Source organism: Apodemus sylvaticus, chromosome 20 (assembly GCF_947179515.1).
Source record: "Apodemus sylvaticus chromosome 20, mApoSyl1.1, whole genome shotgun sequence".
Taxonomy (NCBI): domain Eukaryota; kingdom Metazoa; phylum Chordata; class Mammalia; order Rodentia; family Muridae; genus Apodemus; species Apodemus sylvaticus.
The window spans coordinates 36,063,214-36,078,027 of NC_067491.1; the positions used below are offsets into that span (position 1 = coordinate 36,063,214).

General features: G+C 42.4%; 1 protein-coding gene across 3 annotated transcripts in view; it reads right to left on the minus strand.

Moving 5' to 3' along the window:
- Positions 1-14,814, minus strand: part of Atp2b1 (ATPase plasma membrane Ca2+ transporting 1) — a 104,866-nt gene that overhangs the window by 15,830 nt on the left and 74,222 nt on the right. For all 3 annotated transcript variants that reach the window (XM_052165986.1, XM_052165988.1, XM_052165987.1), the window contains exons 7-12: positions 13,529-13,567; positions 12,623-12,784; positions 11,093-11,307; positions 8,973-9,215; positions 7,446-7,687; positions 5,559-5,796 (exon numbers count right to left, since the gene is read on the minus strand). In XM_052165986.1, coding sequence (XP_052021946.1) covers positions 5,559-5,796; positions 7,446-7,687; positions 8,973-9,215; positions 11,093-11,307; positions 12,623-12,784; positions 13,529-13,567 — 1,139 coding nt within the window. The remainder of the gene's footprint in view (positions 1-5,558; positions 5,797-7,445; positions 7,688-8,972; positions 9,216-11,092; positions 11,308-12,622; positions 12,785-13,528; positions 13,568-14,814) is intronic.

Below are 14,814 nucleotides of genomic sequence, written 5' to 3' on the forward strand. Positions count from 1 at the left end.
GTGGCAATATTAGTTATGAAGTAGCAACGGAATAGTTCTATGGTTGTGAGTCACCACACCACGAGGAACCGCACTCACTAAAGGGTCACAGCATTGGGAAGGCTGAGGAACGCCGTTGTCATCCATCTTTAACACCCAATCACCCTTCCTTCTCACATGGAGAACTACATTCCAGGTTTTGTCTACACAAGGGCATCACGGTTCAGTTCATCACGCTTTTTAAACCTCAGTGTCCATCAAAGCCTAGGACTCACTTCTCCCCCCAGGCTTCAGAAAGGACCAGCATGTCTCAACATATTTTACCTCAAACTTCTGCGTCAGTTCTATTCTCTATGCCATTTAGTCTTTAGAACATCTGATATGCTTTCTGATAAAATTCTTTTACACAATGGCTCCTCAGCTGTTACACACAATGCAGGGCGCTCTCGGGCTACGGAGTAACAGACGGTCTCAGAACAGTTTCCTAGACTGTTCTTACCACATATAGACTGACACGGCGGGGTGTGCTTCCGCCACGGTAGTTTGCTCAGAAAATCTTCCTTGCTCCTCTAGAGGAAAAATCCACAGGGATCTTACTGGGGTAAAAATTCAAATGGCTTCAGGGCCATGCGAGAGTAACAGTGAGGGCAACATGCTGGTAACGACACGCCCAAGAGAAACACTTCATGCAAGTGTCACTCAACTCTTGTCTGGCTTGGTTTTCATGGCGGAATGTGAAGAGTCCAATGTCAACACAATTACGATTTCAAGAGAAAGGGAAAACTCTTATGTGTGTAATCTCTTAATGTGCCACACTTCACACACATGCACACAGAGGAGAGAGTGTTCAGTTAGTGCCCTAGCTGTGTGCCTGTGACTTCTATTACACCCAGCTTAAATGTAACTTCTCTGGAGCTCCACTGAACTGAGTTCCTAGCTGAACATTCGGCCTTCATTTATTTATTATTACACATCTCTATTATTGACTACCCTATCATATTACAAATACTTGCCTATTCACGTCTTCTGCCAAGTCAATCCTTTTCTCAAGGCAGGGTCTTTATGTTTGAATCACCAATGCAATTTCTTTCATTATTTACACATTTAAAGACCTGGTAAGTAACTAGAGCTTAGTACTTATTGCATTATTAAATTAGATATTTCTAGGGAAATAATTACCACAGGGATGTTTTTCCAGGGTGGCACAAACAGCAGGATACATAACTACAAACAACTTCAGTTTATATCTAAGCGGAAAGGCTTATTCCCCACACTGGCCTTACCCATATCACTGGAAGGAAACGTTCTCCACACTCACCGTCGCTAATATTTACTAAGTGCCAGGTACCATTCGGATGATACAGTAATGGAGCGGCACTGTTTGGAGTATCTATTTTTAAATCAGAACTTGATTTATAAAACATCGGACAGTTGTTTAAATATTACATACCTTATATCTCATCCAAGGTTAAGGCACGTTTTATCTCAAACATCTAGGCAATCTCTGGCTGAAAATGTATCTAGGATCACTTAGATGGGGTAAGAAGAGATTGGAATTGGCTTAAAACTACGTGTGAGTCGTATTTAGGAAGGGTGGAGTGGAAGCTGGTTCCCGTAACTTGAGAGTTAAGGGGTAGACGGCACGGCTAGATATAGGCCAGTCAATATTTAATTATAATGAGCTAAAGAATTTGTTTTTTAAAGTTCCAGGTAGGTAAATGTAGACATATACAGCAGACAAGCGACTGCCCGGCACCACAGAATGCAGGATAGGGAGAATGAGGGATGGGGACCAGTGATTATGAAGTTTCTCTCAGGTGATGAAACTATTCTCACTGTCCTGATATCTGCCCAACTGTCAGTAAGCAAGAGAAGGACCATTAGACTTAGAATTGTATGACACAGGAAATATTATCTTAATTAAGCTGATTAATAATGATAAACTAGTGTTTATTTTCTACCCAGCAAACAGAAAACATTTCAAAGTTGCAACTCACACAGTACCTCCATTTTTAAAAGTAAGGTATTTAAGGTGATTTAAGCATATTGTTCGAGTTCCCAAGCAGCTACCGGAAAACTACATTTGTTTTGATTCCCAGTTCAGAACTGCACAGGCCAGACATCAGAGCAGCTGGCTCACACCCGCCCATCCCATCTCTCCCGCACCCATCTTGTCTTGTGAAGAAAGGCCAATTAATGTATCATAAGCTTAGTGGTTCTCAACCTGTAGGTGGCAAGCCCTTTGGGGCGCGTAGAATAACCCATTCACAGGGTCGCCTAAGACCATCGGAAAACACAGATATTTACATTACAATTCATAACAGTAGCAAAACTAAAGTTACAAAGTAGCAATGAAAATAATTTTATGGTTGAGGGTCACCACAACATGAGGAACTATATTAAAGGGTCATAGCATTATGGAGGTTGAGAACCACTGGTTTAAAAACAAAACAAAACAAAACAAAACAAAACAAAACAAAACAAAACAAATCCTTCCATCAACTAAAATACCAAGAATATGATGGAGTTAAGACTTAAGTTTCTCCAACAGACAAAGTTACAGACATCCTGACTTAGTATTCTATTAGATAAAATTTAAGCTGCAGGTCAATCCACAGAACTTTGAGTGGTCTTCCTATGACCAAAGGCTGGCAAAGGTCTGGAAGCCCAGAAAATGGCAAAAACCAAGCTAAATTTAACTTGGTCTCTCAAACTGCAGCTTTGTTTCACTCTTCGGACATGGCAATAGCCTCTACCACCCATCACATTATGCAAGGTAGAGACTGGCTCCTCTTCCTCTGTAAGGCTTCTGATTGGCTCTCTGCTTCTACCTGTTTCTCTGGCTATACACATTCCCCAGGTCTCTGTCTCATGATTTCTCCAGCTTCAACTATTTTGTGGCTTCTAGGTCTAAATGCTCACGTGATGCACACAGGATGTCTCAGACACCTCACCCAGCACACACAAAGCCAACATCCCTATTGGTCCACCCCTGACACTATCCTTAGGTTCATCTTCTCTGCCGTCATGTCTAAGTATTACTGGAGATGGGTGTTACACGTCTCACTGGTTTTCTCCTTCTATATCTCTCTTTCTAGTCTTCAAAATATTTTTGCACATAAGTAATGCTATAATGCCTAAATTTTAGAAAACAAACAAACAAACAAACAAACAAACAAACAAACTTCAGAGGGTCTCCAGTCTAGTTAAGGCACAGAGGGGTTTATCTCCCAGTGCTTTACCCTTAGCCCCATGCTGCTTCCTCCCTGTCTTTAAAATAGCTCAGTACTATTTTCTCACCTGTAGTCCTCTGCACATTTTGCTGTTTGCCTGTATAATGGCTATTCTTGGTTGTTAACTTGACTACATATGGAATTAACAAAACCTACATGGCTGAGCGCACCTGTGAGGGATATTTTTCTTAACTGTATCATTCATAGTGGGAAGACCAGCTTTTAACCTGGATCTTTTCTGTTGAGAAGAGCCACCTTTCATGAGGGCCACACCTCTGGCTGGCAGCCCATCTAAAGGACAGAGGAGAAAGAAGACTGCCTTGCCTACTTGTTCTCCCTGTCCCCCTGGCAAATTCACCCCTTCACTGGCATTAGAGCGAATTCCTTCTTCAGGATTCTGGAGTATGCTGAAGATTAGCTGAGGGAGCCAGGCTCATGGACTGAAGAGCTAATGGACTGACTCCTGGACTGCTGAATAGGCAGCCATTGTTGGACTAGACAGAGCACAGCCTGTATGCCGGTCTAAAATGTCCTTTCTATGTAGATATAGATTCATTGTGTAAGTTCTGTTCCTTTAGAGAACCATGACTAACACAGCCTGGAATGTTCTTCTTGTAGCTATTTATATGCCTGGCTCATAGCGTGCCACCATATTTCATTTCAGCTCAAATTCTTAATATGGTCTTCCTCGACTACCTTATTTTATGACCCTGGGCATATCCTTTACAACTCTTACACTCTTACAAGTCCCATTTAACGTCACCTTTCCATCCCCATAGCTGCCCACCCCCACCCATTTAAAATGTGAGGGTTATGAGTACAGGGACTAGTAGTGTTCCTCCCAAATCCTTTCCTTCCCACTGGATACTGCCTTGGAATCTACCCTCGTACCTGTTTGGGTGTTTCCTTCCCACTGGCTGTCTATCTAGGCATCTCTTCTTATACAAGTTGGGTGTTTTCTTCCAGAATACAAACTCTCTGACTGTTTTGCTCACTGAGATCAGTATTTCCTGTTCTCAGATGGCTGCCCAGCATCACAGGCTGAGTAAATAACGTGACACAATCATTAAACAAAAGCAGCTCTTGTGTTGTTCCCTTTTGGCGTAGATGCACTACTTACCGTGTTCTCTAAGTTCCCGCGCCCCTCTCCTTAGCCCATAGCCTCTGAGTTTTAAGACCCAGACAAGTAATCAATGTTTAAAAAGTCTTATTTGAGCCCTGCAGACAGGAGTACAGCTTAGTGGTCTTTCTAATGTTTGTTTTACAGAACTGGGGTTTGAACATACTACGTGAATTGCCTATAGTTCCACTGCACATCTCAAATTTTCCCTCTGTCAAATCAGAGCAATTAATATTCCAGTCACTGAGTAAACACTAAATAAAGTTACGAGTAAAATGCTCTTAACACGTATCTAGCCAGAGAAAACTTAATAAAAGGATACTATTGCTTTAAATTAGGTTGATACCCCATGGCCTCTGCATAACTGACAATGGACTAACATTAAATACTGTGTCCATTGTTACCTAAGACACTGAATTCTTTGAAGCCAAGGACCAGATTTCTAAACTCTTTCTGTCTCTAGTACCTACAATAGTACCTGGGATATACCTCAAAACCAAAAAGCCAGCAAGTGAACACAAATTTCAATCAATTTAAAAGCACAAAGTCTAGCACTTCTGCTACCAGTTATGATGTTTGAATTTAAGTTAAAAATTCAGTTTTCTGGGCCTGGAGAGATGGCTCAGAGGTCAAGAGCACTGGCTGCTCTTCCGGAGGACCCAGGTTCAATTCTTAGCACTCACATGGCAGCTCACAACTGTCTATAGTTCTAGTTCCAGGGGATCTGACACCCTCACAGAGACATCATACATGCAGGCAGACTGCCAATGTACATAAAATAAAATTGAATAGATCTTTTTAAGAAGTTAAAGGTTTCTGACTGTACTAGTCACATCTCAAGAATACAACAGATGCACACAGGCAGTGGCTTCTGTACTGAGAAAAATGAGGCATTTCTGTTTTCCCTCAATGCTCTGGATGGTCCTGTTCTGGAGAATGCAGCCTAATCATCTAAAGGCATTCACTACTAAGTTAATAATCATCAACAAGCTAAGGTACCGTGCTAGGCTATGGTGTTATAAACCCACAGTAAGCCAGGGAAGCTGCCACACTGAACAGCATAAAGGCTATAGGTTAACTCTATTATTGTCACATTGCTGTTATGTCATTGGTTCAGAGTAAAAAGATCACCAGCACCAGGAGTTCTGCGGAAGACTGACTGTTGGGTTACTGCCTAGATCCATACGGCACGGGACTCTGCACAATCGGAACGGGCGTTTCCCTACCTCAGGCCTCACGGGGTCTTCAATGCCCACAACCGCGATGCAGGTAAGACCGGTGACGACGTCATTCTCATTCTCCCACTCCGGCTCTGGCTCCCCAGCTGGGAAGTCTCGGAACGCCAGACATATGGTTCTTAGGCCTTCTGATGCCATGGGCTCGATCACCGTTTTCACAATGTCATCGCGGTCTCTGGGTCTGAACACTTTTGCTTCACCATTAGCACTCAAGATTTTGAAACACCTAAAAGGAAACATTGAACGAAAACATTAATAATTAGCAAAAGTAGGAGATAATGCCATTTCTGCCCAGGGCAAGGGCAGGAGGGAAATGCTGGGATCTGGTTTCTGGAAACCAGGAACGGTCCATGTTTTTCTCTAGACTTCTTCCCTCTCCCATTCTGAAACCCTCCTCCTCCGCGTGCCTCTTATTCACACATCGGGGCACCTCTAAACTTTCTCTTTTGGGAACGTTATTCTTAAAACATATTCACAAGTGGTCAAAAATATTTACCCTTTTAAATAAACAGTTCAAGTTCAACCAACCCCTTACCTGCGAGGTCATTTCATCACCTATACTGTTTTAGCCATAAAAGAAAAAAGAAACCTTTTTGTTAAAATAAGAAAACATGTGTTCTATGAGAAGCATTACATCAAAATATTTTAATTTTTAGTGACGCTAACCCCAAGCTTCCCTGCAGTAAATGGCTGTACTCACTATCCGCCTCTCTCGGGGATGCACTTCTGCGTGGTTCCATGGGGGTGCCTGTTAGACCCACCCCTTCTGGTTTGATTTCTGAGGCTTCCCATCAGGGCTGAAGCCTTCTACCAGACGCTTAGTGCACAACACCAAATGCTGCCCACGTACCGCGCATTTGGCATCAGTGCCACCCCAAGTGCTTTTGGTAACTAACAGTGTGGCCTGAACACTTGCTTCTTCACCCGCAAGGTACCATCATCGCCTAAGCCCCCATCCCTCCTCTCAAGGGTACTGCTCCACTCCCAGCCAGGGGCTACTGTCACAGCAACAGCTTCAGCAGTCCCTGGACCAGGCACTCCACTCACCCTACCCACCTTACTTCCTCATTCAAGAATTACGTTCAGTCACACCTTTTGTGCTTCTGCCTTCTAAACAAGGTTTTTAAAATAAGGTTTCATTATGCCATCTGGCCTGGTGTCTAGCTTGAATTCATTGAAGTCAATGAATTTGAAAGTCATCCCCATGACTTTCAAATGCTGAGGTAATATGCATATACCACCATAAGTAGCTTTCTGGACGTGGAGCTTAGACGACGAAATGTTTTAATGGTATTACCTGGTTTATTCATCCTTACCTGCTCGGTCTCAAAGCTGAATGTAAACATTACAGTGAGTTCCTGTATACCTACCTCCAATCAGCCTCTACAAAAATACGTACACACATTGCTTTGCTTCACTCTCAAGAGCTACTATCTGCCATTCTTTTCTAATGAAGGAAAATGGAAAGTAAGGAGGAAAAAAATTCTGCCTCAGACTCCACAGCTACTACTCAGTTGACGGTAGAAGTCAATGCCTGATTGACTTTGCCATTTATCTGCTACCAAGGAAGCCAGAGATACAACAGGAGTCTAACCTGTCTCACTGAAACGACGTAACTGTGATGCGGATGAGAGAAAGCTTTGCAATCTAGGTCTTACAAAACCATGAAAGCTTAGCCTATTGAAATTACCACACTAAATATGATGGGCTTATTTTCCCTAGAGCAAACCGCTGAGACTTAAGAAGCTAGAGTGCACGAGGCAGAACACCAGAAAGGATGCTACAGAGCTCTGTGATGCCATCGAAATGTATGCTCATAACCACCATACAGGTGTCCCGATGCGACAGTCACTCCTCTGAGCCCTTCATGCTTACTTTTTCAGAATTATCTCAGAGGCACCCTTGCTGAAGATCCGGAAACTTCCATCTGAGTTTTTCAGGACTGTGCTCATGGATTTCCTAACAGAATTGAAGGTATAGACTTTGTACAATGCTTCTTCGGGTATTTCATTTCTAACATCTTGATAATCCCGCTTTAAATCCAAGAGAAATCCCAACAAGGCACATTCTGTTTTATTACCCACATGACGAGGTAATCCACCCTCTTTCTCTGGTGGCTGTAAAAAACAATAAATAAACATTAAAAGCTACATTTATCTTGCTTCCCTTTAAAAAAATTAACTTTAAAATGCAATACAGATCATAGCATTCTGAAAGAAAATGATGTAGAAAATGTCTTCTATGAGAATTTCCAAGAAGGGAACAGGTAAGGGAGAAAGAATTTTGGGGAAGGGTGACGTAACTTTAGCCTACACCCAGCTAGTTGCTAGTCAAGTGACCTTCTGTCAAGTTTTCCAACTGCTATGGTGGTGAGTTCAGTAGCTATAAACAGGTATACTTACAACCTTCTAATTAAATGATACAAGATGCATGGATCTTACAGTTGATTCCTCATACACAGTCCATTTTCTTAATCTTCAGTCCATTTTCCCTTCCCACTTTCATGGTATATTTTTACATTAAGTAATTCACAACAAGGTCCTTATTTATAGAAAGCACCAGATCAGACTTTTGATAGTAAATGGCAAGGTCAGGCCTAGGCTCACACTGTCTGGCTTTCTATCCCACCCACCCATGTTTTCATTAGCCAACTTGCAATATAATTTTTGCCCACAGGTTTATTAAGTCACTAGACAATAAAAAGTCAAACATACATGTTACACTTTCTGCTTAAATAAAAATTTAAAGCTTGCAAAGTCGAAAATAACTTAATAAAGTTCTCACAAAATCTATGATTACTTTATAAGCCTTTAAAATGCCCAAAGACAACTTTATATGTTTAAAAAAAAAAAAACCCAGCAGGACAGCATATATAAAGTATGCACTGACAGCAGTTCTCAATGGCTTCTAAAAATGGACACGGATGTTCTCTGTGAGTAAGCCCAGTGTTTTACAAAATGAACATAGTAATGATAATTTAGTATGAGTATATGGGAAGTACATGAGTAATGTAGAAGGGGGGGAGAACACTGACCTAACAGGTACAGGGCCCTTTGCTGTAGATCCCCCCCTGCAAATAATAATAAAATTAAGAACATAGCCAGGCATTCTGACTGTAAGGCTTCAAAGTTTCTGAACACCAGAAATTAAAGATAATAAACCCTACAGGTGTGGGCTAGAAGATGGCTTAGGGGCTATGGCACTGCGTGCATGCTAGAACCCCGAACACATGGAAACGTAGGAGAGAACCACTTCCATAAAGTTAACCTCTGACCTCCATGGGTGCCCCATGGTGTTCGTGCCCCCACACAAACACAATGATAATAAACAAGTAAACAGATCTTGTAGTCAGCATACTATGAACAGTAGTATTTTCGTGCATATAAATTAGAGGAACCTTACCAATATTTTTGATGTGTAAGCACAATTCACAGAAATCCCTGTTACCAGATAGGATAGGATATTTGGTGGGATGGCTTCCGGTTCTGGAACCTTTTTATAATGCTTTTCATTTATGTAAGCTTGAACGACCGTCATCCTGTTCATTGTCAGGGTTCCCGTTTTATCCGAACAGATAGCTGTAGCATTCCCCATGGTCTCACAAGCATCCAGATGTCTCACTAAGTTGTTATCCTTCATCATTTTCTACAGAGGCAAGAAAATAAAACGAAACCACAACCCAAGACAGTTAAACTACACAGAAAGACAATTACTTCATGATATTAGGTACCACAAGCCTCTCTGATGTGCTTAGTTAAATGTCTTATGGCAATCTTACTACAGGTGTAGTGATAATTATGGTAATGCAAAATAAAGGAGTAAGCTTTACTAAGCAGCAAATAAGAAGACCCTTTATTGATTTCCAACAAAAACAGAGCTTTAGTCAGACAGAATGGAACCTGTGACTGACTCGGAAGCTGTCTGGGTGGCGGCTGCTTCCCTCTGCTTTCCCAGGCTAAGTTAACGTGCAAAGACTTAACCGGATCTGTTCTCACTAATCCAAATGCTGGAAGTTTTCACTCTTAGGATCCAAGTGTACCTCACTGCTTCCTTTGCAATGAAAAGAGGTGTGCAGACATGCCAAGAGTTTTCACAACAGTGACAAAGGCATTTAAATTATACATGGTATAAATTACACAAATTCATAACCAATTCCCAAGAGAATAAAAATTCAGTTTTTGTATACATGTGGAAAAGAGAAATATGTACTTCCTAAATTATGATCAGAAGGTGAGACCATAAAAAAATGAAATCTGCAGATAAGGAAGCATGTTCAATTTTACAAAACACCGCCTGGATGTTTAAGGACCACACCATAGTGAAAGGAACAGATGTGGTTTCCATTATGACCAAATAGACATTGAATGCAAGCTTAAAGGACTTTAGGAACAATGATCTCACTTCTCTATTCAAGGAACACAAATCTTCCTAACCAGCTGAAAAATTAACATCATTAAAGATTACGCATAATGATAATTTTGACAAAATGAATGACTGCCTAAAAAAAAACCTATATTCTAATTATTTCTAATCATTTTAAAGCATTAAAAAATATAAACATGGTTAAACTGTGTTCTGTAACACCTTACTATATTCAAAGGTTTCAATGATAAAATCTGTGTTAAATGCCGACTGGCAGGGTGGCTCAGTGGCTGACTGGGCGTGGATTTCTGGGTCCCGCACAGGGGACAGAGAGAATCCACTTCTGCAAGTTGTCCCTTGACTTCACATGCACACCATGTGACACACAAACACGCAGACACAATACGTTAAAAAAACGAAAAACAAAAAAAAAAAAAACAAACCCCTCAAAGAGTAAGCTGAACACGTTCTTATGATTGGCCGTTCGTAAACCACTTGGAACACTGAAGGGAAAATGTCAGCACAGAAGCTATGCCTGTCAGATTTCTCACGGTCAGAAATGTTATTTAAGGAGAGATGGTAACTGACTTCACAAGTTACAAGAGCAGCATTCTTCTGTTAGAGTAACCTGCAAACCCAGTAGAAAAGGCAAATCCTAGATGGAATGTCTCAAGACGAGCAGGGAAGGCTGGACAGAGGGAGTGGGTGGGGCAGATGGGCACAGTGAGCAAAGGGCAGAATGAGGAGGACTTTGCGAGCCACGGGAAGGGAGCCAAGAGATTTTACACATGCAAATAGTATGTGAATTGTTTCTGGAAATATAAATCTGCCCCCACATGGAAGACTTCCTTGTAGGAACAGCAAAGCGGAAAGAAGAGGGTGCAGGGACTGGCCCAAGCACAGCATCCTTCTTCTTGGGCCAAATACTCATCTGCACACACCCTGACCTCAGCTTCATGAATGGGAGAGGATGTGATGAGGCCTCGCAAGGCTCCTCATGAAATAACAGCTCTATGCACAGGAATCCTGCAATCACTGCCTGCTTCTTTATGGAAATGGAAACCCTCCACTTTCCAGGCCAGAGAAGGACACCCAGGCGTGCGTTTTCTACCCCAGCCGAGGCTTTAAACAGCACGGCTACTTAACTATCCCTCACTAACCTTGACTGAGTAAGCCAGTGAGATGGTGACCGCCAGCGGGAGACCTTCCGGCACCGCGACCACGAGAACTGTGACGCCAATAATGAAGAACTTCACGAAGTACTGGATGTAGATGGGCGTGCACTCTGCCAGCCATGGTCTTTTCTGAACCCAGAAGGTGTCGATCACAAAATATAACACTAGGATGATAACTGTGATGGCAGACATCAGCAGACCTATAAAGGCAGGAAACGGGACAATTGTTTAACCATGGCTGCTGCCACTACCCACTGCAACTTGGCAACCGCACAGTAAGGCTATCCTTACAACTAGCCAAATTATTTCTTTTTCAATTTTCCCAAGCAGCTGTTATCCCCAGGGTGTACTGACTGATCACACCTGACACCCTTCAGACTTAAACCCTGACCCCAGAGGACTGAGACAAACTTCTGTGATTCTGTGGTAACTGCACCTTGTTTAAAGTGGAGAAAAAAATTAGGGTGCCGCTCGTTAACTTCAACATTCAGAAGATGCTGGGAAGACCGGGTTGACTACAGAATCTTGAAGTTAAATTAACTCCACATTTTAAAGTATACACATAAAATTACACCTCCTGGATCATTTCCTAATTTATTTTTGGTCTATCGTCACTGATTCATTAACTCGCCAAAAGCGATGTTCACTATGTATTAGTAACCATTGAGCCCCCATGAGGTGTGTTAGATAGCTTCTTACAAATGAGTATTAAAACAAAGCAAGTCTAAACATCTAGGTCTAATATCCTACCTAGTAGCTACTCAATGCTAGCTATCACTACGCAAGTCTACCCTTTGCAACAGTAGGAGTCAATTAATATACAAATCTGCTACTAGGGAACAAGCCTATTGAGTATAGAGTACAGGCCACTTCACTGATTACACTCCTAGCCATTCAATGATGCAGTGCTGTCTGCGTGACTCAGAATGCATGTGCATTACATACAGTGTCTGCTGAAAGGCAGCCCTGCTGGGGAATACGGCCTAACCAGGGCTCTCCTTTACTGCTCCTCTGAAAAGCAGTGTTGGTTCCATAGGTGCTGTCCAGTGAAGGCAGCATTTTAGTCAATCAGCTTCACAATTTTAAGTGTTTTCAGATGAACAAAATTATGTTCAGAAAAATACATTTTTTTCACACAGTCAATAAAAGGCTGAGCAGAATGTGTGCTAAGGAGCTTTTAGGGTCCAATAATCTGTAGTTAACAATCTCCCCGACAGCCCTTTTTTACTTTTAACCCTAGAAAACGAGAGATGACTGCATGGACTTGTAAGTTAAGCAAATCCGGCACTGATTTTAACCTGACCACGGCAGAAGGAGGCAGGGCCTGTATGCTGCAATCATGTGATGAGTTTACAGTAATTCAAAAGGCCCTGTACTAAGTTTAAAACATTCTTCTAATATCCCGTACTCTCGCAAAATGACGATTTCCAGGCCTCACTGTGGCAAAGACACTTTTAGAGCAGATGCAGGTATGTGAAAACACCGCTCTCTCCTGTCCTCTCTCCCGGGCCGTACCTGCTTTGCCAATCTGGACAGCCAGTTTCGTAAGTTTCCCCTGTAACACAGACTTTTCCTTTTTTGGCAGATTTGCTTTCTTCTTGTCTTTCTCATCACCATCCCCTCCTTCTTCACTCTTCAGAGGCTGCATTTCCATGGCTGCGCCATCTTGGGCTTTTGCTAAATTCAGAGAAAACACAATTTGGTTGTATTTTAAAGGCACGACAAACATTTTGAAACGTCTCTCTCTTTCTCTCCCTCCCTCCATCCCTTTTACACAAAATCAGTTTTTGATAGAAAAAGGCTGAACTAAAACATTCAAGTGTGTGTGTGTGTGTGTGTGTGTGTATTTTGGGGGGTGGCTACACAGAGGGAATAAGACAACAGTGACATTAGTCTGTGGTATTGTTCTAGATTTAAGGATGTCACATTCAGTGACAAGAATGAAGCATACATAGTCCTTAAACTAAGAGCTAAGAATACTAAATTTCTTTCTTTTCATGTGATGTTTGGTACAAGGTTACATAAACATTACAGATCCCTCTCATGTAATTTATGATCAAAGGCAGAATATTACAAATGATTACACGTAGAAAAACATGTATGTTGATAGACTTTTAAATTTAATTTACACTATACAGATTTTTGCTACCAACCATTTCATCTCGGGTATGTTAAAGCACAGTGAAACGCTTCTGTGAAACGCTACCTAAGCATGTAGCACAAATCACACAGTTAACACCCTCTTAGGACTGTAGGGGTGGCATGACTACAGCACTGGCCAGAGAGGGTAGCCCACGTTAACACTGTGTATGCTCCCTGTCACATGGTCCCTAATTTTGGATAAATATAGTACACAGCAGATCTATTTTTGGAGGTAAAAGAAAACAAGCTAACTGTACTTTTTAATCTTCCCGAATTTACCTTTGTTGCGATTCTCAATAGCTCCATCTTGTTTCTTATCTGTAGGAACAAAATGGGAATTAAAGCTTTCCAAAAGAACTGAATCCGGGCATGCTGAATTATGCAGAGGCAGTTCACATTTCTATAGGAGAATTGTTACACAACAGTGTATAGGTGTGCAAACAGAAAACTGCAGCTTGCTGACCCCGGCAATCACTTCCTAGGTCTTACCATGGAAGAATACTCCAAAACAGTGTAGGGTATGCATACTGTATTTCTGCCTGAGGCTTTTTAAGTCATAATAAGCCCGAATATGGTGCAAGAGATGGTCAAGCTAAATACAGACATAACCCTGAGAAAGCAGAAAAGGAGGATGGAGGGAGGGAGGAGATGCTATAAAAAGAAAACAGGCATCCAGGAGCGCTCTGGTGGGAGTGGGAATGGAGAGTGCAGAAGGCGAGGGGGTAAATGGGTAAAGCATTAGCGAGCGAGCGGGATGGTGAGCAGTCAGAGCAACGCCCCACATCAGGTTCACGGGGCACAGAAAGCACACATCTGAAGCAGCAACCAAGGAGGGGCAGGCTCCGCTGCTCGGAGCAAGCCAGCCAGCCTATTTTCTTCCAGCTTCTCTATCAGGAAGAGCATCTTCAAGCTGGGAGACCTGGAACAAATATGGGCAGGAAAGAACAGAAGCTTGGGAAAGATGAGGCAGGCGATAGTAAAAGGATACCTGGCTCCTTCCAGGGAGCTCAGGTTTGGAGACCAGAAAAGCACATTCCAGGCTGGCAAGCCAATGCACGAGCCATGGAGACAGGTCGGCCTGTGTCTGACCAGACGCCAGAGAAGGCAAGATACAAGAAGGGCTGGAGGGAGAGCGGAGAAAGAAGTAAAACATAAGAAAAGCTGGATAATGGTTTTGAAGGTAATTCCTAAGGCTGGTCCAGGCTGGACTGATAGACAGTTGGGTAAGACCTTAGGAGCGGTGCTTATTAGAACAGTTACTGTAGGTCAGTGTCACCAGTGCACTTGTTGTGTTCATAGGTTTCCAGACTCCTGTATCTTAGGACAAGAGCAGAGAGGCTTTGATCAGATACTTGCTACCCGATCGAGTTATACAACCTCGTGAGGTTCCCTTTCCTGAGAGTAAGAAGGAAGGCAGATGACAAAGCGGTTGCTTCAAGCTTTGAAACCTGCAAGCACCACATTTCAAGAAGCCTATGGTGGCTTCTCAAGGGCTGCCTCCGATGCTGAACGGAGCAGTCCAGAGTCCTACGTGAGCCACCTTCAACTTCAGCCACAACTTTCTA